The following is a 22,865-nucleotide window of genomic DNA, read 5'->3' as shown; positions in this document are numbered from 1 at the left end:
AGGAGCGGAGAACCACTTTCTTGTTGTAGCGAACAGTCGCATGTTGCTTTGCGATCAGCTCTCTGCAGTTGGCGACCGCTCTTCTTTCCGCCAGGAGGTCAAGATCCTCCTCTATGAGCTAGTCGTTCTGGTCGGGGTCGAATCCAGCCGTTCGAGCGCTTGGTTCTCCTATTTCGGCCGGGATCACTGCCTCTGTGCCAAAGGTGAGGCGATACGGGCTCTCCCCCGTAGTTGAGTGCGGAGTCGTGCGGTATGCCCACAGGACGTGGTCGAGTTGCTCGGCCCAGTCGCCTTTGGCTTTCCCCAATCTTTTCCGGAGGCCCCGGAGGATGACCCTGTTGGCTGACTCTGCTTGCCCGTTTGTCTGGGGGTGCTCGACGGAGGTGAACCGCTGCTTGATGTGCAGGCCGTCCAAGAGGTCCCTAAACCCCTTAGAGGTAAATTGGGTCCCGTTGTCTGTAACCAGGACCCCGGGAACTCCGAACCTACTGATGACGTTTTTGTAGAAGAAACGATGTACTCGGGCTGAGGTGATCGTTGTCAGCGGTTCGGCCTCAATCCACTTGGTGTAGTAATCCACCGCCACAATCAAGTATTTGAGCTGACCGGGGGCCGTGTCGAACGGGCCCAATAGATCCATTCCCCACTGGTGGAAAGGCCAAGGACTGACCAGACACGAAAGACGGGCCGGGGGGCGTTGTGCAGGTCAGCGTGCCTCTGGCACGGGTCACACTGCCTAACATGATCCGCAACATCTTTATCCAGGGTGGGCCAGTAGTAACCTGCTCGGAGTACTTTTCAGGCAAGTGAGCGTCCACCCGGATGGTGACCGCAGCTGCCTTCGTGGATTTCTGCTAAGACATAAGCCGCTCTGTCCTTGGGCAAGCACTTGAGAAGGGGGGTGGAGAATCCCCGTTTGAAGAGGTCGTCGTTATCTATGGTGTACCAGGAGGCGCACCTTACCAACTTTTTGGCTTCGGCCTTGTCGTCTGGTAACCACCCATATCTGAGGTACTTGAAGATTGGGGTCCTCCAGTCTTCCTCCATGCTGACCGGCATCATTGCTTGTCCCAACGGACGGTTGGGGTCAGCGACATAAGGGAGGGCTAGGGTCCCTTGAATGACCGTTCCATTCAGTCCCGGTTTCCCGGTGCTGGCTAGTTTGGCCAGAGTGTCAGCACGATCATTCTGAGCTCGGGGGACGTGGCGGAATTTCACTTTGATGAAGGTTGAAGCCAGTTGCTTCAAATGAGCCAAGTACTGTTCCAGGATGGGGTCTTTAGCTTGGGCTTCTCCATTTGATTGTGAGACGACCAGTAGTGAGTCGCAGCAGACCAGGATCTCATTTGCTCCTAAGTCTTTGGCTGTGACCAGTCCCGCAATACAGGCCTCATACTCGGCCTGGTTGTTTGTGGTGGGGAAGTTAAAGCGGAGGGACTGCTCGACCACCATCCCGGTGCTGCTTTGTAAGACGATTCCTGCCCCTCCCCCTTTCTTGTTACTCGAGCCATCTACATTGATCACCCATGTAGTCTCTGCGGGGGGCTCCTCTTCATTTGTGAGCTCGACCAAGAAGTCGGCAAGGACCTGGGCTTTAATGGCTCTTCTGGGTTCGTAGTGGATGTCATGCTCGGAGAGCTCGATAGACTTGCTAACCATCCGGCCGGCCAGGTCGGGCTTGTGGAGGACTTGTCGGATCGGTTGATCGGTACGCACGACGATGCGATGAGCCTGAAAATACCTCTGCAGCCGCCGGGCTGTGGTCAGTAAGGTCAGCGCTACTTTCTCCAGCATCTTATACCTGAGCTCCGCCCCCTTCAAAGAACGGCTGACAAAATAGACAAGTAGTTGCACTCCCCCCTCTTCCCTGATCAGAACGGAACTTACTGCCTTTTCCCGCACTGCCAAGTAGAGGTACATGGTCTCCCCTGGTTTGGGGCTGGTCAGAATAGGAGGGGATGAAAGGATTTCTTTCAGCTGGGTGAATGCAGCGTCGGCCTCTTCCGACCACTCAAAGGTGGCTCCCTTCTTTAGAAGTGTGTAGAGAGGTAGTGCGCGGAGAGCGGCCTTCGGCAAAAAGCGGCCGATAGCGGCCATGCGGCCCGCCAGCTGTTGGACTTCTTTGACGGTGCGAGGACTCTTCATATTCATTATCGCTTGACATTTGTCAGGGTTCAGCTCGATTCCACGACTGGTCAGCATGTATCCAAGAAATTTCCCGCTCCGAACGCCGAAAGTACACTTGTCGGGGTTGAGGCGCATGTTGTGTTTCCTTAATTGCTCGAAGACGACTGCAAGGTCAGCTGCGTGATCTCCTCCCTTTGGGGTTTTGACTATGATGTCATCTATATAAACCTCGACCGACTTTCCCATCAAGTCCCCGAAGATCCGGGTCATCATCCTTTGGTAGGTTGCTACTGCGTTCTTGAGGCCGAAGGGTAGCATAGTGTAGTAGTAAGTGCCCCGATCGGTTATGAAGGCAGTTTTCTCCTCGTCATCCCTATGCATAGGGATTTGGTTGTAGCCTGAGTAAGCATCCATGAGAGAGAGGTATTCGTACCCGGAGGAATTGTCCACAAGTGCATCAATGCTGGGTAAGGGGAAAGGGTCTTTAGGGCATGCCTTATTGAGATCGGTGTAGTCGACGCACATGCGCCACTTCCCGTTTGCTTTCTTGACTAGGACCACGTTGGAGAGCCAAGTAGTGTACTTGACTTCCCGAATTATCCCGGCCTGAAGCAACTCTGTGGTCTGCTGCTTGATAACTTGTTGTTTCTCGGCGCTCATCTGCCTTTTCTTCTGAGCAACGGGTTTAAATTTCCGGTCGACGGATAGCCTGTGGCTGCAGAATGCAGGATCGACTCCGGGCATATCCGCCGATGACCAAGCAAATAGCTTCCCATTGGACAGCAGCAACTTTTCCATATGTTTGGAGAGATCCCGAGGGAGGCCATGAGCTATGTTGGTGGTATTCTCCGGAAGGGGGCCGACCTGGATAGGGCGTGACTCCCCGTCCGGCTTGAGGCGATGGTCGTCCCTAGACTGGTCCACCCGAGGGTCGAGATCGGTCATGAAACTGGTGTGTTGAACATGGAAGTTGTCATGTGGGACCTGAGTTTTGGACTTCTTTCTCTTCCTTTCTTCTCTGGCCAGCCGGCAACTGGAGTTGTAGCAGCTCCTCGCCATCTCGAGATTGCCACGCACGGGCACTGCCCTTCCCGCCCAGGGGTACTTAAGCATCAGATGGTGGGTGGATATGATTGCCCTGAAGATGTTGAGGCTTGGCCTGCCAAGGATGGCGTTGTACGCCGTCGGACATTCCACTACCAGAAAGCGAGCCTTGATTGTTCTGCAAATTCTAGGATCTCCCAAGGAAAGGCAAGTATCAAAATATCCTAAGGGTAGGACTATGTCCCCTGTGAACCCGATCAAATCGTGGTCGTAGGGGAGCAGGTCCTTCACCGATAGTCCTAGGCTTTTATAAGCGTCATAAAACATAATGTCAGCGGAACTACCTGTATCAATGAGCGTCCTTCGAATCTTACCATTGCCGATCAGGGCCTCAACGACGATGGGGTCATCCTCCTCGCCGGTGTCCTCGCTGTAGTCATCCTCCGCGAAGGTGATGGCCACCTTCTGCCTTGGGGGGTGGAGGGAACTTGGGCGGGGTCTTCCGGCTGCGGACATGATGACACGGGTACTTCTTTTCCGGCTGTTGTTAGTGGGCCCGCCTGCGGCCATCCTCCGGCTATGGAACCAACGCTGACTAGGTTGCTCCCATGGTGTCTTCGAACTTCATCCCGGCCGTGCCGGTCGGGGCTTCTTCTACGTTCGCGGCTTCTCTCGCGGCGCTCGGGGCTCCGGCGTAGCGGTGGTGTTCTGTCCTGGCGATCTGCCGATCGGCGCTTTGGAGGGGTTCGGGCACGGTGCCTTGGAGGGGTTGGGGCACGGTGTCTTGGTGGGGTCGGTGACCGTCTGGGGGGCGGTGAGCGCGGCCGTGGGAGGTCACCTGATGACATGGCCACATATCTAGACAACCTGCCTGCTCTAACCAATTCCTCCACTTTGTCCTTGAGATTTAGGCACTCGTCCGTGTTGTGGCCTAGGCTGTCGGGGAATTCACAAAATCTCTTAGAATCCAGTTTGTTCCCCCTCGTCAGAAGTGGAGGTGGTCGGTCCCTGAGGTCGGTGGAGGCCTTCTCCCTCAGGATACGTGACAGGGAGGAATTCAGTGGAGTGTAATTGTCATATTTCTTCCGCTTCGGCTTCCGTTCGTCCTGACCCTTCCGTCTGGAGTCCCGGGTCGGAGGCTGGTCTTTATGCTCTTTCATCTTCTGCGGTCCTTTAATCGCGAGCGTCTGACTCGCGGCTCGTAGGGTTGCAGCATCCTCCATGTTTATGAACTTCTCGGCTCGGGCCAGAAATTCCTCTAGAGTGTTGGCCGGTTTGCCGTCCAGCGAGGTCAGGAAGGGTCCTGGGGCGAGAGCTGCGGTAGCTAGGACCAACCTAGTGTCGGGGAGGAGCCCGGTGATATCCCCAGCCTCCTTGTTGAACCGATTGAGAAACGCCTTCAGAGACTCCTTCTCTTTCTGCTTAACCAAAGCCAAGGTTTGCGCGGTCTTAGGTATACTGCGGACCGAGGAGTACTGGGACAAAAAACAGGACACGACCCCGTTCCAGTCGTGTAGGGAGTTGCTCGGCAGGTTCTGAAACCAGTTCATGGGTCCTTTTCCGAGACTCATGGGGAAGCAACGGCAGTACAAGGGGTCGCTAGCCCCTGCGTACTGCATCGCACCCACGAAGAAGTTCACGTGTTCCTGCGGGTCGGTGTCTCCTTCGTAGAGCTTCACTTTGGGTCGTGCCCAACCCTGGGGAAGGGGAAAACCATAATTTCTGGGGACAGTGGGCCTCCAATCGGAGCTGGATAGGAGACAAGTGCGTTGTTAGACCTGGGACGGTTGTGAGTCCTGCCCCGAGTCGGGGAAGGGCTCCTGCGCCTGGAAGGGCTCCGTCGGGGAGAGTAGCGTCTCCGTGGGGTATGGCTGGCCACCCTCTCAGCCGCTGGTGCCCGGCGGCGTTCCTCCTGGTAGTAGGGGGGTCGGATCGGGCCCCCGCTCGTATCTTCTTCCTGAGAAAACGCGGGTTGGGGGCGCGAGTGAGTTTCCTGCTCCTCAAGTTGTCGTAGGCGTGCTCGGAGCATGTGAATCTCCTCTTGAGCGTCTCGGATCCTCATGTTGTGGGCCTGTTCTCGTCCTGCCCCGTTGTCCTCTTCCATAGCCCGGATGCGTGCCTCCAAGCGGCAAAGTGCCTCGTGGGCCGCATGCGGGGTAATGGCCGCGGGCTCCGGTGAGCGAGGGGGCTGCGGTTGAGGAGTTGGAGGATGTGGGTGTTGGGGAGGAGGAGGAGTTCTGCGATCCGTTGCTTCGTTGATAGTCTCCACATGGCCTTCAGGGGTTGGTACGGGACGGCGTGAAGTCTGACGTGTCTCCACCATAGTTTGCTAGCTGGTGACTTGAGGCGACGGCACGCGGTGCTGGGGAGAGTTTTACCAGATCCCCACAGACGGCGCCAATTGATCGAGGAGCGACCAAGTTACCCGTTGACAAGGGGTAGGAGAGGGGATCTGGACGTGTTGAAGGACTCCAAAGCTGGTGAGGTCCCGGGAGGGGCTCCTGCAAGACACTTCGATGCTAAAGTCAGTAAGGGAAGTTGTGAGAATGGTGAGTATGGAGAGAATACGTTACCTTATAATGAAAGAGGTGTTCCCTTTATATAGGGGAGGTGGAATTAGGGTTGGAGCCATGCAACGTCATGCATGGCTCGTACGAGTGGCAGAGCCCGCCGTTGGATTGCCTGCGGTACCTGCAGAGGAACAGTGATCCAACGGCTTGGGGGCCCCTACGGATCTGCGTCAGCCAACCTACCCCCTAGGGTGGTTGGCCTAGGCCAAACCCTATCTAGTGGGCCCCGGGTTTTCGTCCTTACCCTTGGTGGTAGGGCCCATAAGCAGGGTGCTCCCAGGCTCCCTAAACCGTCCCTCGATAGGGACGTTCTGTGGGGTCCAGGCCCGTCCTTGGTGCCCTGTCCGTCCCTGGCCAGGGTTCCCGGAACACAAGGCAAAGGGTGTTGCATTGGGATCCACCGGCACGTGCAGTCCTAAAATTCAATGTTGATGGTGCGTCTCAAGGAAAGCCGAGACTAGAGCAAGTGGAATTGGGGGTGTGATCATAAACGATAGAAAGTAGATTCTGGGCCAGTTCTCAATCAATGTAGGCAATGAAATGGCGTTTGAAGCAGAGGTCAAAGAGATACTGTGAGTGTGAGCTGCTATTTTAGCAACATTTCCTATTCAGGAATGCAATTACTGAAAGTGATTCAACAACCGCAGTGGGGCGGGTCAGCTCTAAAACTAATAGACCTTGGATACTCATTAATATCCTAAATCAAATTGATTTCTTCATGACTGAGGTGGTTAATTGTCTGGAGTTGAGGCACATATACAGAGGTTAATTTCATTGCGGATGCGCTGGCGAAGGAAGGATGCCTAAGAACCGATCCACTTTGGCATTGTACTGAATGTTGAACTGAGGTCATCTTCTCGAATCTGTTTATGATTACGCAATGCTAAAGCACTACCAAAGCGTTGTGGGCAATGTTTTTTTTTGACATAGCAACAGAGGAAAGTGTGATGCTTAATCTGTGTCTGATCCCATCTTTGTGAGTGTTGTTGTTTATGGCCACTGCGGTTGCTGCATAATTGCTTTTTGTTGCCGCATAATGCGCTTTTGCTGCTGCATAATGCTTTTTTGTTGCTGTCTTTCAACCTCTTATGGTCTTTGGTTCGATTTTGTTTAGGTTGGTGTTTCCAATGTGTGCTTCTGCTGATGTTTTCCTTCCTTCCTATATTTTTTTTTCTTCCGTTTTGCAGTCTTCAACAAGAGCTTTGGGGGGAATTTTGTGTTGCAGTGCAGCTGATACTGGTCATAGTTGTGCTCTGCCGGAGACCCTAGGCGGGTGGTTGTGTTCTTAAGTTAGTTTTTATGGGTTTTTTTCTCTCTTTCTCGTTCTTGCGTGAATGGTTTAGGGGAGGGGCTAAACTTTTGTCTACTGGCTTTTGCCATCAGATACTGTATCTGTTTTAGCTGGTTGGACTACCTTGTAATGGGTCTATGACCTCTTTGAATACTATCAATAAATTTGAACTTTCAAAAGAAAAAAGATATTTCTCCCCAAAAATTGATTCTCACTTTATTTCTAAACATGCACTTGGTTTACTAGTTTTTGGATGAGACTCGGTGGATTCACAAGAAAACAAAGCGGGCACATCAGTCAGATCAAGAGAGGGACAGGTTCATTTCCCAATTGAGCTATGTTTCAGCATGCATCAAAATATCTGAAAGAAGGAATCTTGACAAGTAGGTGGAGCCCAAACATCAGATAAATGGTGATACTGTCACTTTCACATTCTCATCCATGTCGTTTTGTCCACTTAATGGATAAATGGTGGGCTTGTCAATGATAAGCCCTACTTTCTCTTTAGTAACTCTTCACTTTTAATCCTAAGAACATGATATAGAAGTGCAATATGATGTAAAAAATTGGAACTCTGTCTGGTTTAGAGAAGAATTATCAACTAGGAGCCAATATGAACAAAACCAGTAAAATACATATATAAAACTACACTATGGTTGATAAGGCATGTATGTACAACTAAAGTGCAATATACAGAAAGTTTCCAAAACCAGAAGGCAACCCTCACCTCATAAACGGATCAAAGGAGACATGTCTGGGGTCTGGAATAATAAGAGGCAAACTCTCTATGTACAGAAACAGCATTTTACAATTTTCTTTGAAAACTGTCCCCATATCAACAATTTCACTCATGTCTGTGTAAATCCAAAGGTCCCCACTGTTTACTCTTTTCAGGCTATCCCGGCAAAAGGGGCAAGATTGAGACCTCATACACCTGAATCAAAAAGCACCATGGTCAAGTCTAAACAATGACAAAAGAACAAACTAGTATAAGAAATAAGTAGTTAACCATATTTAGGGGGCAGGGGATGGGGCAGATTGCACCTTGCTCTTTAGTTGCAAAGAGAATGAGGGTGATGAAAAATCAGAAGTTTCGCTTTTAATTAAGTAAAAGCAACCGGATTACAATCTAAGAACTTAAGAGAAGTCATTCTCAACTTTTTCAAAAATTGCTCAGCCTAACACAAGTTCGGTCAGAAGGACTTCAAAAAAAGGGCAGTCCAGTGCACAAAGCTCCCGCATGTGCGAGTCCAGGAAGGGGTCCGACCGTTTGGTCTATTGTATGCAGTATTACCTTGTCTTTTACACAAGAGACTGTTTCCATGACTTAAACCATTACGCTAAGGCTCCCTTTCATTAGATCAGAAGGACTACTCCTACTAATTTAGCACATAAGATTTTCTCATTGATATTCTCTCTTATCCTTTTTAACTCAACATGTTTCATTCAAATGTTGATAGTAGACTTGTAAAAACATAATGCAAAAATTATAACAAACAAACAAAAGGACATCCAAAAAATCAGATAAAAATTTAGTTTTATGTACCAAGAAATCAACTTATTTTTCAGTCAAAAGTATAATTAGCATAATGTACAAATATAACTTGAAAGAAACTTAAGATGGATTGGAGGATGAAACGAACTAATTGAAGCACAGTCAAGTAATTTTACCAATCGCTGTAGCACTTCAAACACATATAGTGGCAGCAATTAGGCAGCACAACTTTTGCTTTCACCTCAAAGCAAACTCCACATTCCTCTTCTCTTTCAATGTCAATTTCAGATTGTCTTCTCTCTCTGCACTCAGTCTTCCTTTGGTACCGAGTAGAATACACTTCTTTCTGTTTCCTCTCATCCAAATCCGTGAGGCCTTTCTGAAGTTGCAATAGAGCGGGAAATATAATCGCTGTTTATCAATAAAAATAAGGTAAGTATTCATTCATTATCAAGAACATAAAAATACAGAAAGCTATGTAGGTAGACATTCAACTTACAATAAAATTGTCTAATGCTTGATTTCCTTTCATAAATCGACATAGTAGTATTCCCATTTGCATAAGTCTGCATGAATGTGGAAGCAAATAATTTGAAATTATCTAAAAACAGATAATAACAATATTAGTACATATGAAGAAAATAAAATCTAGACAAAAATCTGTGATGTTCTAATAATATTAAGGACAAAGACATGTACCACATAAATTAGAATTCTCAGCAAACCAAGAGCACCAGCAAGGTTGTAATCTGCCCACTGAACAAGAGGGAGAAAAATGGGGGCTACTGGACTGTAAGACAGCCTCATCTGAAAGCATCCTCCATCATTTTCCCTTGGATGATCCAATGCCCTGTAAAGGAGAGAAGAGTAAAGAGAGGGAAAAGTACAGAAAGCACAAAATACAACCTCAAACTCTGCTAAAATAATTTATACAGAAGATTCCAGTATAAAAATGTAAATGAAGTGTCAAAAAGAGTTGATTACTAAAAAGTATAAAATATTTCCCAAGATTCCAACAATGAAACTGAGTATCATACAAATTCATCATAGAGGTGCAGTTTATCAACCTTCAAACAAATATAGTCCTAGATTCAAGTAACAAAAATTGACCTTGCAACCTTAAAACCATACCTACATAGATTAAAAAACATGCTACAATGCAGAAGCAGGGTACAAAAGTTTCAATTTTGAAAAACCCCAGTGATGAAAAACCCTTGTCAAAGAAGGCAACATGGTTTAAACTTCAAGAGCATAAAGCCATAAACAGACACTTGAATTCTACCCAATAAAGATTCAATTTTTAAACTGGGGATGAGAAGAACTAACTATGAATTATCTGTTTCTGAAGCTAAAGAAAGAACTAACCAGAAAAAAAAGGAGATGGGAATAGATAAACATACAGGGTATTTGCATACTGAATATCAGCTTCCAGAGCTTTCAGAGATTCTTGAAATGAGCACTTTCCCATACCCAGATAAAAAATTTCCCAGATAGTACTAGTTATTTTCTGCATGCAATTCAGGAAAATCACATAATTCTATTCTCAATATATATATGATGAATTTCACACTCTCTCTCTCTCCTCACAAGTCATAACAAGTGACACTTGATCTTTCCACATCCTCATTCATTTGCTGGTATTGGTAAGTGGTAAGTGGGTTTTAATATCTTGGGAGACGATTTTGCCCCTGTGGTTGAATAGGAGGATACAATTTGGAATAATATAAGTGACACTGACCTTTCTTGTTATAAGAAAATATAAAAATAGTTTTATAGAGGGGCCCCAATAAAATCAATCTTATCCTCTTTCATTTATATAACCAAAAAAAGTCTTATCCTTTTTAGTACAGTGATTCAATCTTATCTTCTTTTATTTTTAAAACCCATAATGTCTTTTTTTTTCTAGTGCACTGAATAAATCTATAAAGATAATCTGATTTTTTTTATCGGTGGATTCAGCTTGCATCTCTCCTAGAACTTTAGTTATTTATAAAGATACTTACATATCGTTTACCAACACAGTTTCTGACGGCACAAATCAACCACACAATTTTTTGAGGAAAAGTAATTCATTCTTATCAAATGAGCTACATATATTGGTATAGTTTAGTGTTTTGCACCAAAACGACATAAAAAAGATGATTTGATATATAATTAAGTTTACTATTTACATGCATTTAGCTATATTTTTATTTTATTATATGATGTAGTATTGTATTTTTTATTTAGACTCAACTATTATATATTTTCTCCGTTCATTTCTATAAGAATCAAATCATCATTTTACGCTCCTTAAAAAATCTATATATATATATATATATCTATCTATCTATCTATATATATATGTAAAGCACACTTGTGTTTTTTGCATGTAATAAATGCATTAAATCATAAAAGCTCACATACTTTTATATTAAATACATTAAAAAATAAATAATCTAATAAATTAAAAACTGAAAAAATTTGTATTATAAAAAACCATTAAACTACTTATATTAAATAACAACATTCATAGACTTAAAATTGACTTGAGCTTTGCATTTAAAAAATTTAAAAAATCAAAATTAAAAACAAAATAATATTTATTAATAATTAATTTACATAAAATACTTTTAAAATAAAAAAAATTATATATATATATATATATATATATATATACACACACACATATGTAAAGCAGACTTGAAAAAATAACATTAAACACATAAAATATAGTAAATTTATTTTGAATTAAAAAAATTAAATAAAAAAATTGAAAACTAAAATAAAAACTACATCAACTTTATTACTCATTATATTAATTATTAATTGTTAAACTTTTCAATTTCTCATATTTAAAAGTAAATATTAAAATTTAAAACTTTTCAATTTCTCTTATTTAAAATGAAATATTTAAATTATTTAAATTTTAATTATTCATTACAACTTGAGGTGAATTTTTAAAAAATAATAATTGAAATTGACTACCTTACATTAATGACAATAATAGATTGTTAATAATAATTTATTTATATTCTTTACATTATTGTTAATAATAATTATAAATATTATTAGTTATTTTTTTTTGTTACAAGAGGAAGATTAACAGAAAAAAGAAAACTAGCTAAGAGAATCTAAATACATAGCAGCATAAACAAAAGAGGGAGGCCTCTTCCAAACTTGAATCGGAGAACCACGTGTGCAAGCTTCCCGCGCTAGAGCATCAGTGTTGTTCCTATCCCTGTCAATATGCACCACTTGAACTTCCTGAAACTTAGCCATGAGGTCTCGCACTCTGTTAATATCATCCCAGTTCCATAAGGTAGATGTTGCGTGTCCTGATTGTAAAACACCCACCAACATGCCACAATCTGATAAACATTTAACCCGCTTGTACCCATTATCAAATGCATGCATCAGTCCCAGTTCTACAGACAGAAGTTCTGCCAAGAAATCACACCCATGGTTAAAGCTCTTGGAGATTCCAGTAACCCAACTTCCAATATTATCCTTGATAACAGTTGCACTCCCCATCCGTCCTATCTGCGGAATCCAACTGCCATCCACGGTGACAGTGGCCTCCATGGACGTATTGCTGTCCATTCCGTGTTCCACAACCACAGAATGTTGCCCGTGTTTCTGCATAGCCTCACGCCAAAGTGCTTCATCGCGGAGAACACACCTCAAGATCTTATTTAGAGTAGGCGCTTGAGGGTCGAAGACTCTGGAATTACGCCAGCGCCATGTCCACCACATCACCGCGACTCCAAGAATGTTGTTACGGTGGGAGAGTAAGCTCACAAACCCGGAATGAAAGTCCATTACCGCAGCTGGAGAAGGTAACACCGTTCAGAAACTGTGCCACAGAGAGCGCGAGTCTGGACACTCGCGAAAGAGATGATCCAAGTCCTCGTGATCGGCATCACAGCGGGGACAAGCGGCAGTGGACGCCAAGTGCGAATGAAAACGTTTAGCATTGGTTGGTAGATCACCATGTGCAACAAGCCAAAGGAAGAACCAGATCTTTTCTGGGACTTTCATCTTCCAAACCTTCCGCCACACACCAAACTCCTCCCCCACTAGACCTGTCAGAAACTGGTACGCAGACTGTGGAGTGTAACACCCATTCGGGGTGTGCTGCCAGCGAAGGGAGTCTCTATGGGGACGATTCTGGGGAATGGTTACAGTAGCAATTTCTCCAACAATGTCAGCTGGTAACACAGTAAGTAATCTATTCAAATTCCACGCCCCACCTTGCCATAAATCAGCCACTGTGAGGGGAGTATCCGATATGTGAACAAAGGGTACTCGGTCACACAATTTACCTGTCCCTAGCCAATCCACGTACCAGATGGATGAGGACCCATTTCCCAATTGCGGTTGAAAGCCGGCTGCAATAAAATCCTTTGCACGAAGAATGCTCTGCCAAATATAAGAATTCCCTTTTTTATATTGCCCTTGCAATATCAACTGTCCATTCAAGTACTTCTTCGCCAATGCTGTCACCCAGGGTTTATTTGTATCATGCAGCATATTTTCTACCAATTTGCCAAGCATGGCAATGTTGTTTAATCTAGCACTCTGAAGGCCCAAACCTCCATGTTCCTTTAGCTGAATTATTTTCTCCCAAGACACCAAGTTCCAACCTCTGCTATTCGAACCTTTTGCCCATAAGCAACTACGAATCTTCTTGTCTATAGAATCACAGATTGTCTGAGGTAGCCAAAGTGATTGCATAGTGTATACAGGAATGGACGTCAATACAGATTTAGCAAGACAAAGTTTCCCGGCCCTATTCAACATGAGAGTCTTCCATGATGCTAATTGAGCATTAACCTTATCTAAGATGGGGAGAAAGATTTCTTTAGTAACTCTACCTTTCAGCAAGGGAATGCCCAAGTACTTCCCTAGATTGGCGGCTTTCCGAATACCCAAGATAGTAGACAACTCATCTTGGACTGAAGGAGCAATCGTCTTCGAGCAAAACATTCTAGATTTATCCAAATTCTCCCTCTTACCTGATGCCTCACAAAAGTCCTTCAAAACATCGGCGACCACCCGCATTTGAGACCTGTTAGCTTGGCAAAACAATAAGACATCATCCGCAAAGAATAAATGTGAGATACCAATACCCTCCTTGGCAATGCGGATTGGATGCCATGCTCCGTCCGTCACTCGCTTCTGTATCAACAGTGCCAAGCGCTCCATGCACAACACAAACAGGTAGGGAGAGAGTGTAACACCCCGATTTCGGTGGCGTCACTTTAGTAACCAAAAGTAAACTTAATGCGGAAAAAACGTGAAATATTTTTTTTCGATAATAACTAAGACAAGACTGAATTAAATAAAACCCAAATGCGAAAAGCAATAAAACTATTATCCAATATATATTTACAACCCCCGCTGTAAGTACCCAACCTCGTCACGAGTAACCTCCAGTGACGGAAAGTAGTAGAAAAGAACGCCCGTAGGCAAAAGGTATAATCCAAAAGAAAGGTTAGGTGTCCGCAACACCATCCCTCAAAACTGAGAATAAGCTGGCTCATCGGCCTGAAGCAAGACCTCCTAAGTCCAACCAACTCTCTGTGATTCTCGTAAAGAACCACACAAAAGCTATAGGTGGGAAACTACCCTGTCCCCAAAGAAAACAAATGATGTTCAGAGCTAAGACTCTACTCCTACACTAATCCCATCTCGAGGAGCTCACACCAGCACTAAAACCTACATGCTAGCATGATCGTCGCCCGAATCTGAATCCGGAACGACCTAGTCTATGTACACCATCCGTCCTCCTCTCGCTACTGCGATACGCTCCAGTTCCCGCATCTCAACCCTAGTTCCTCCCGAAGGATGAACCATCATGAATCAGCCCGCCAAAGACATCTGACAAAGGGCGTTTGTTCGCCAAAGCACACACAGAAGACGCGAGGGTCAACTCCAAAGAATTATGTAAATAATAGCACCAATAGATATAAATAAGATAATAGCCACTTAGGCTTATAGCTAGGGATAACATCCTAGGGTTGCATATTTCCACAAAGAATATAACGACTGTAAATCACAGTTAACATGCATCAAGTAGAACTAACAAGTATCAAACACACTCATCAACTATGTCAGTATGCATGTTGCATGAAATGATATGCAGGTTAACCCAGTCAACCAATATGCAATCCGGAACGGATGGACATCATCGGATCAGCCCTTCACCAGCCACGGTGGTGCCATTTCGGCCCGTGATGCCTCTTACTCCAACATCATCATGTAGCCAGATCAGCATAAAACCCGAAGGCCTGCCATTTCGGTCTGCTACTAAGAGTCACCTAGCAGCGCTCTTACGCGGAAATCCTGGTCTTATAACCAATTTTGGAATCCGCCGTGGTCCGGTATCTCGCCGTGTTTAAACCACTTAATGAGTGCATGCAATGCAGTGATTAGCCAAACAACGTCTCCGACCTCACTCGACACGTCGCCACGTGTTCTAGCTAAATTAATGTCTCTAAAAGCTTACCCTAAGGTAAAGTCGATTCTGCGACAAAATACAATAATCATAAAATGAGTGCAACCACTCACGATGACTCTTCGGGTCATCAATACTCTCACGAAGTCTCACGCTTCAGTGAAGTTTCATGCTCTCACAAGGTCTCACGCCTCAGTGGAGTTCTATGCTTTCCACAAGGTCTCACGCCTCAGTGGAGTATCCCGCATTCACAAGGTCTCACGCCTCAGTGAAGCTTCTCGGCTCATCCCTTGGATGGCTAACAAACTGCTCAACGAGCGAAGGAGTACCAACATACTCAGAACTTACCAAACTCCTCAACACTTGGATCCGACGACACTCCTCGTTTTTCCAAAACTATGATTTGACTTCCAATGCCTTCCTTCGAGGTTGTTATCATTACTTAAAGATTTTGAGGTTATTTAAGGTCTTATGAATTTTCTTTATAAAATAGATTCCCTTTTGTCTTATCGCAAGTCTTATACATTTGCAGGATCTCCCAATCCCAAGTCGCTTCCAGAGGATGTCTCGATCCACTAAACAAAATTAAGGCCCGAACCTCGTTCGTCCTATTAAACTTTCTCAAAACTCTCAAAATAAAATCGGCATGACCTGCCCGCTATTCTCACCATTCAGAATCTCAGATTCCAGTACAGAGCATATTTAAATCATCACAATCAACAACATGTCATATATCAATAAATCGCATCATAAACACTTAGCACTTAGCATATAAAGCATGCACCACACATCCTAGATTACCCACATAACACATAGCATGTAAGTCAATCTCAAAAACATTCAGTAGATGAATCATCTACATTGTCAGCCGAAGCCTCAGAAAACATTTTCCAATCACACACAATTCCAGTGCATAAACAGTAAACAATGTCGAAACATCGACCCTAAGCATTAACTAGAGATTCAGTGAGAAGCCCTCACCTGCAGATTCTCCAGGGTTATCTCCTAAAGCTCCTTCACAAACAAAGCCTTGCTCAGCTGGAAATTCCTCAAAATCACCTTTAGAGCAAAACCACAGAAATACTATCAGAATCTATCGAAAACTAAGCTATCGATACTTACTAAGGTTACTCGAAGTAATCTATACTCGAAGGTACGATAATCTAGCGCGAAAAGACAAGTTTTCGGAAAAGGAAATTTCCTCCTCCCCCTTTAATAGCTCACGGCCACTTTTGGTAATTGTAAGGTTCGGTTTTTCTTCGATCAAACTTGGTTCCTATGCTATCATAAGCCGTAACTAAGGGTATTCTGAACTCGGAAAAATTATCGGATCAAAAACTGTCGCAGGGGTATTTTGGTCATGATTTTTAACTTAGAAATTTCAAAACTGAAATCCCAAAAACCAAATTTTGTAGGGACGTTACTAACGACGTTTATGACAACTAATCCTACTAACACTAAGCTAAGGCGATAGTTTTTAGCCTAAAGGTTGAAGCTTTACCTCAAAAACTCCAAAAATGGGTATTTAAGGCTAAAATTGATTCCGGCGGAATTCCAGCGACACAACGGAAAATCTAACCCGGCAGAAGTGATCTTGGGCACATATAGAAGAGGTTTAGAGTCAGAAATGAAAGATTCAGGATAGTTTTGCAAAAACCCATAAACTATCCGCTCAGAAAACTCTACAGAAAAGCTATGGAAAAAGCGATCGGAGGTAAGGATTAGCGACTATACCTCGAAACCTTGAAGCAGCAACTGATTGATCGACGATCAAGCAAGGATTGAACAAAATCTCTTCCTCCTTCTTCTTCTTCTTGGCCGCGGGTTTGGGTGGGGAAAATGGTGGAAAATTTGTGTTTTTCTTCCTTTCTTTGCTATATATAAAGGTTGGAAATTCGCGGGAAAATGAAAGTTTCGCGAATCTGATTTTTCCGGCGTCATTCTCCGTGAATTAATAGATATGTTTTGGCAAAAGAATTCCAAAACTATAAAGAGGTATCCTTGTATTTTTGGCAACTAATGCATAGTCGGTATAAAACTATTTTACCCGATAAGTTGCTTTTTGCATCGAATGTCGGAATAGAAAACTTCCTTCGGAAGAAAGATTGTAATCATCAAGAGAAATGGGTGTACGCGTGTAGAATATTCATTTGAAGCTCTGAATAGATAAAGTCCCCATAGTCGGGTGATTCTAGGGTTTTGAAATACCAGGGATTCGGTTTCGGCAAACTTCCGATGATTGGAATCGGACGTTCGTAGATCCTAGAGTTTCGCCTCGAAACGATTGTGATATATGGAAAAAGAGAAGTTCTAACATTTCTCTGAAGATTTTTGGAATTAACTGCCATCGTGCCTAAAAGTGAAAATTAGCTATATACTAGGGTTTCTGACCTAGGTTTAAGCGTAAAACGTTCGTGCTATAACTTTTATCGATCATAATGCAATCCTTGAACTTTTCCTGAACTTTCTCCTTCATAAATATATTTCATTTAATAAACTTTCGTTCAGGTTTCCCTTCACATTACATCAACCCTAATCGTGAATAAGAAGTTTATTCACTTAGCATGAACTTAAAAACTCGGGCCTTACAGAGAGCGGATCCCCTTGGCGAAGACCTCGTTGTGGCGTGAAAGATTCAAGCTTGGTGCCATTCCAGAGAATGGATATGGATGCCGACTGGACTCCCCACATGATCAAATCAACTATGGACGGAGGGAAGCCAAAGTCATACAACGTAGCTCGGAGAAAGTCCCAACTGACTCTGTCATATGCTTTCTCTAGATCAATTTTCAACGCTACTAAACCACCTCTCCGCTTATAGGTATGAATAGTGTGCATAACCTCCTGTGCAAGAATTATATTATCCTTGGTTCTTCTTCCCGGAATAAAGCTCCCTTGAAGAGGACCAACCAATTCATCCAAGAGTGGTCGAAACCTGTTTACTAGCACCTTAGTGATTACCTTGTACGCCACGTTGCACAAGCTGATAGGACGAAGATCCTTGAAGCGTAGCGGGTTCTCCACTTTTGGAATCAGGACAATGAAGGTTTCCAAGAGGGATGACTCACCCTTGCTTGCCACAAACGCATCTGCAACCATAGTATGTAAATCATGTCCCAAGATATGCCAGTATTGCTTGTAGAAGAAAGCTTGGAAGCCATCAACTCCTGGCGCCTTGAAGGATTGCATAGCCATAATTGCCCGCCGCACCTCCTCGTAAGAAACAGGTTGGATGAGATCCATCCTATCCTCAACCGATATGGTGGTTGGCATGATATCCATAACACGATTTCTACAAACCTGCTAATCAATAGAAAACAAATTAGTAAAAAAGGTTTGTGCTCCCGCCTTCAAGTCCTCCGGTTCCGTGCACCATGTATCACCAACGAACATCCCATGAATTTTGTTCCGTTTCCTGCGTACCACAGTTTGAAGGTGGAAGAATTTAGTGTTTTGATCCCCAAATTTAACCCATCGCTCCCGGGATTTCTGATACCATGTTAACTCTTCCTGTGTGAAGATCTGCTCATACTCCTCCTGCAAATCTTTTTCCAAGCGTAAAAGAGATTCTGTCTCGCCGACCTCCAACTCATGTTGGAGGCCTTGCAAGCGGCGTTCCACTATTTTCTTCCTCCGCGTAATATTCCCGAAAACATTCGTATTGAAAGCTAGGGATGCAACTCTAATATTGTCAAGTTTCCCTTTCAAGGAAGATGGAGGCTCCTTCCAAGTGTCACAGATCAAAGGCTCAAAAGATGGGTGGGTAGACCATGCCGCAAGAAACCTGAAGGGTCGATTTACATGGTCTCCAGTGGGATCATTACAGCGAACCAAAATTGGACAATGATCGGAATAAACGCGTGCTAAGTGTTCAACATAGGCCTCAGGGAAGTTATGGTACCAGGAAACATCACCAATGGATCTATCCAAGCGTTTTGCAATTGTACGTCGTCCATTATGTTTCCTCTCCCAAGTAAATTGTCTGCCTGTAGCTCCGAAATCAATGAACTCACACTCCTCCACCATGGCTAGCATGCGGTTAGCGCGCATTTGACAGAAATCACCACCGGACACCTCGGACGGGGACATTATCTCATTGAAATCTCCCGCAGCAAGCCAAGGTTGCAGGACTTGTTGGCGGAGAGTCGTTAAGTGCTCCTAGAGATTTTCCCTCAGTGTAGGGTTAGGGCTTCTGTACACCGCTGAGCAAACCCAAGCTCTATTATTAACACCAATTGAAACTGTCACTACCTGTGGGTGTACGTCCATAATTTGGACAACAAAGGTTCTATCAACAGGCGCAAGAACCCAGATGCCACCACGATGCCCAATCGCTTCGGAACACCCACACAACTCATAGCCCACGCTTCTCCAAAAAGACGCAACTGAATCAAAGCGACAATGAGTCTCCACAAGAAGAAACAATGCTGGTTTGGATGATTTAACCAAGTCCCCGGATACGACGTTGACCCCGGACTCCTGCTCCTCCTCTAATATTCCATGCTAGGATATTAAATGGTGTACTATCCATAACAGGTCAAGAAGAAGAGAACCAATGAAGCAAGAACTCACGTCTTGCCCGATGGTGTTGTTGTCATGGTCATCTCCCCTGTGTCATAAGGCATTGTGTGCATGACGTTCATATCATCACACTCTGTTTGAGCTTGTTGTGCATCTTCATCATGAAGCAATGTATATCTGTTACCATCTCTATGCTGCAAATTCTGAGTAGACATGGTCCCATCCCCAAAAACAAAAACCTTGTTATTACCTATCATCTTTGTTATTGGCACTTTCTTCCCTTGGTCCCCATGTTGCTGAATCGAGGTAGGTCCAATTGAGGTGGATGCTACAAAGGAATCCAAGTGTGGGCCCTAGAAGGTAATATCCTTCCTGATTCTTTTGCGGCCTTTAGTGACATCACCTATAGCAGGTGTTTTCAAATTATCTGATTTGTTTTGAGGAGCCCCACCAGTGTTTATTTGGGTAACAACATTAAAAGTCATCAAATCCTTCCCTTTTTTCCCCCCATTATTCCCGCTAGAGATACGCGTATGTAGCTGATTGCCTACTGCATGTTTCTTTTGGCTTGAATTCGCACTCTTCCAGCCTTTACGCGTAACTGAAAGCCACTGTCCATGCGCAGAATCAGGACAGGTAATGGGCGCGATTTTCACGCCTGGAATTACAGCCTCCATCATTGTTTGTTCCGTTACTAGGGTTTCCGTCTGGGTTGCGTCCTGTGGGGTGCATGCTACCGGCCCCGCCGCCTCTTGTGGCATCTTGGTTGTCGCTGCCGGCGACGGGTTCTGCTTTGGCATGGGCGTCCCGGTGCAATTACGAGCAAGGTGGCCATAGCAACCACAGTGTGAACATAGAAGATGCAATCCCTCATACTCAATGTTGTACCAAACCCCACGTAGTCCTACTCTTCCAAGAACTGGCTTACTCAGATCTATTTCAACACAAATCCTAGCATACTTCCCTCTCTGCATATCCATGGTATTCATGTCAACTCGGATAGGAGTGCCTACCGCAGATGCCAATGTTAACAGGATGCTCTCGTCATAAAACTGAAAACCAAGGTCGGGGATGCGTATCCAAACAGCGGCGGTACTAATCTCTGAATTCGCCGCGACAAAGTCCGGCGTCCATGGCTTCACCACGAGGTAGTGATCATATATTATCCACGGGGCACCAACCATAGCACGTTCACGATCCTCCTTCAGGTCGAATTGGACAAGGAAGTAGCCGTGCAGAATATCACGAACCTCGATGCCTCCTGCAGGTTTCCATAACGAGCGTAGTCGATCACATAATACTTTGTAGCCTATGTGTTTTCCAAGCAGTTTCACGACCAAGCAATTGTAAGATCAAGATTTGGTCATGTGGTACAACTCTATGTTTTGATGATAACAAGTATTTATTTGTGGATGAACAACTATGATACTCTAATGTTTGTCTTGAGTGTTTTGACAAACAGGTTCTGATTCTGACACCAGAAGATATATTCGTCAGAAGTTCTGAAGATCAGAGGATCTGAAGATCAGAGGATCAGAAGATCAGAAGATCAGAGGATCAGAGGATCTGAGGATCAGAGGATCAGAGGATCTGAAGATCAGAGGATCTGAAGACCAGAAGCTCTGAGGGACCAGAGGCTCTGAAGGTCCAGAAGCTCTGAAGGTCCAGAAGCAGAAGTTACGAAGGTCAGAGGATCCAAGCATCCCTCTGACTCTGATCACCAAGCTTCACAAGTTCCAACACGAAGCATAACTCTGATCATAAGTCATTGGTTAAAGGCAAATGTCTCTATCAAGAAGTACAAGAGCAGTGTACTATTCTGAAAAGCCTACCTACCAAGGTTCAGCCACAGCAGGTTCTGGAAGTTCCAGAAATGCCCTCCAACGGTCATATTCTCTCAACAGAAATATCCTTTGCACCTTGGACTATAAAAGGCTGAAGAAAAGAAGAAAGCTAAGAGTGACAGAAATCAAGAGCTGCAATACAAGAAAAGATTCAAGCCTCTACTTTCTTCATCTATTCTTATTTGGTTTACACTCAGCTTATTTAGAAGCAAACCTTTGTAAACACCAACCTCAAACAGTTGTTTGATTTTCCTTAAGGGACCGGGTAGGTCAGTATCCTTAAGAAGACTAAGAGAGTGAATCTTAGTGGTGATTCCTTTAGGAGATCAAGGTTGATCGGATCCTAGAGAAGACTAAGAGAGTGAATCTTAGTGATAGCTAAGTCAGTGTATTGTTAGTCACTTGTAGGTTTCAAGTGCAGTTGTAACAATTATCTGATTAGTGGATTGCCTTCATTCTAAGAAGGAAGAAATCACCTTAACGGGTGGACTGGATTAGCTTGAGGGATTTATCAAGTGAACCAGGATAAAATACTTGTGTGCTTCTCTCTTCTCTCTATCTTTATCCGCTGCACCATCTATCTTAGAGAAACCGAAAAGATTTACTTTAAATCTTAAGGGGAAAGTTTTTATATTAAAAACGCTATTCAACCCCCCCTTCTAGTCGTTTTTCACACCTTCAATTGGTATCAGAGCACAAGTTCTGATTACCACACTTAACAGTGTTCAGTAGATCCGGGCCAGTGTGAAAAACTCATGGATTCCACCACTACTACAAGCAAATATCAATACAGTGCAAGACCACCTATCTTTGATGGTCAGAGATTTGATTTCTGGAAAGACAGAATCAAAAGCTTCTTTCTTGGCTTTGATCCTGATCTTTGGGATTTTGTTGTTTATGGCTACACCCCTCCTGTTGATGAACATGGTGTAAAAATCCCAAGGGAGAAGATGAGTGAAGATCAAAAGAAGGAGTTCAGAGATCATCACCGATCAAGAGCTATTCTGCAAAGTGCCATTTCATATGAAGAATATGAGAAAATTACTGATCGTGATTCCGCCAAGGGCATCTTTGAATCCTTGAAGATGTCTCATGAAGGAAACAAGAAAGTGAAAGAATCAAAGGCACTGTCTTTGATCCAGAAATATGAATCCTTCCAAATGGAAACTGACGAATCCATTGAAGATATGTTTTCCAGATTCCAGTTGATTATTGCTGGAATAAGACCCCTCAGCAATAGCTACACCACTGTGGATCATGTCATGAGGATCCTTAGAGGTCTTCCTGAAAGCTGGATGCCTTTGATAACTTCCTTGGAGCTAACTAGAGATGTTGAGTATATGAGTTTAGAAGAACTCATCAGCATACTGAAATGCCATGAACTGAAGCGCTCAGAAATGCAGGATCTGAAGAAGAAGTCTATAGCTTTGAAATCCAAATCTGAGAAGTCAAAAGCTCTCCAAGCTGAAGCAGAAGACTCTGAAGATTCTGATGAGGATGAGCTGACTCTGATATCCAGAAAGCTCAACTGCAT

The 22,865-nt window shown here is 44.3% G+C and overlaps 5 protein-coding genes across 6 annotated transcripts; all 5 read right to left on the bottom strand.

The window, feature by feature from the left end:
* Positions 1-3,554: 3,554 nt before the first annotated feature.
* On the bottom strand, positions 3,555-7,496 carry LOC130726347 (uncharacterized). Its single transcript, XM_057577599.1, has one exon. The coding sequence runs from the start codon at positions 4,788-4,790 to the stop codon at positions 3,555-3,557; it is 1,236 nt and encodes a 411-aa protein (XP_057433582.1). The 5' UTR covers positions 4,791-7,496.
* Positions 7,497-7,646: 150 nt separating this feature from the next.
* Positions 7,647-10,172, bottom strand: LOC130726348 (E3 ubiquitin-protein ligase AIRP2-like). Of its 2 annotated transcripts, XM_057577600.1 has the most exons (5): positions 9,928-10,172; positions 9,227-9,377; positions 9,027-9,093; positions 8,704-8,938; positions 7,647-7,966 (listed from the first exon to the last, which is right to left on the bottom strand). In XM_057577600.1, exons 1-5 carry the CDS (start codon positions 10,038-10,040, stop codon positions 7,756-7,758), a joined length of 777 nt encoding a protein of 258 aa, XP_057433583.1. In that variant the 5' UTR covers positions 10,041-10,172; the 3' UTR covers positions 7,647-7,755. The 2 variants fall into 2 exon arrangements, with proteins under 2 accessions (XP_057433583.1, XP_057433584.1); XM_057577601.1 differs by lacking the exon at positions 9,928-10,172 and having other exon boundaries at positions 9,027-9,128; positions 9,227-9,366.
* A 1,454-nt stretch (positions 10,173-11,626) lies between these two features.
* Positions 11,627-12,328, bottom strand: LOC130725172 (uncharacterized). The gene has a single exon (XM_057576424.1). The coding sequence runs from the start codon at positions 12,326-12,328 to the stop codon at positions 11,627-11,629; it is 702 nt and encodes a 233-aa protein (XP_057432407.1).
* A 3,643-nt stretch (positions 12,329-15,971) lies between these two features.
* LOC130725171 (uncharacterized) lies at positions 15,972-19,744 on the bottom strand. The gene is made up of 5 exons (XM_057576422.1): positions 19,546-19,744; positions 19,218-19,456; positions 18,390-19,124; positions 17,556-18,266; positions 15,972-16,025 (listed from the first exon to the last, which is right to left on the bottom strand). Exons 1-5 carry the CDS (start codon positions 19,742-19,744, stop codon positions 15,972-15,974), a joined length of 1,938 nt encoding a protein of 645 aa, XP_057432405.1.
* Positions 19,745-19,840: 96 nt separating this feature from the next.
* LOC130725170 (uncharacterized) lies at positions 19,841-20,671 on the bottom strand. The gene has a single exon (XM_057576421.1). It carries the CDS (start codon positions 20,669-20,671, stop codon positions 19,841-19,843), a length of 831 nt encoding a protein of 276 aa, XP_057432404.1.
* Between the last annotated feature and the right edge of the window lie 2,194 nt (positions 20,672-22,865).

This window comes from Lotus japonicus, chromosome 6, assembly GCF_012489685.1.
Source record: "Lotus japonicus ecotype B-129 chromosome 6, LjGifu_v1.2".
Taxonomy (NCBI): domain Eukaryota; kingdom Viridiplantae; phylum Streptophyta; class Magnoliopsida; order Fabales; family Fabaceae; genus Lotus; species Lotus japonicus.
Note: the sequence above shows the minus strand (reverse complement) of the source record. Positions and strands in the feature narration are given on the sequence as shown.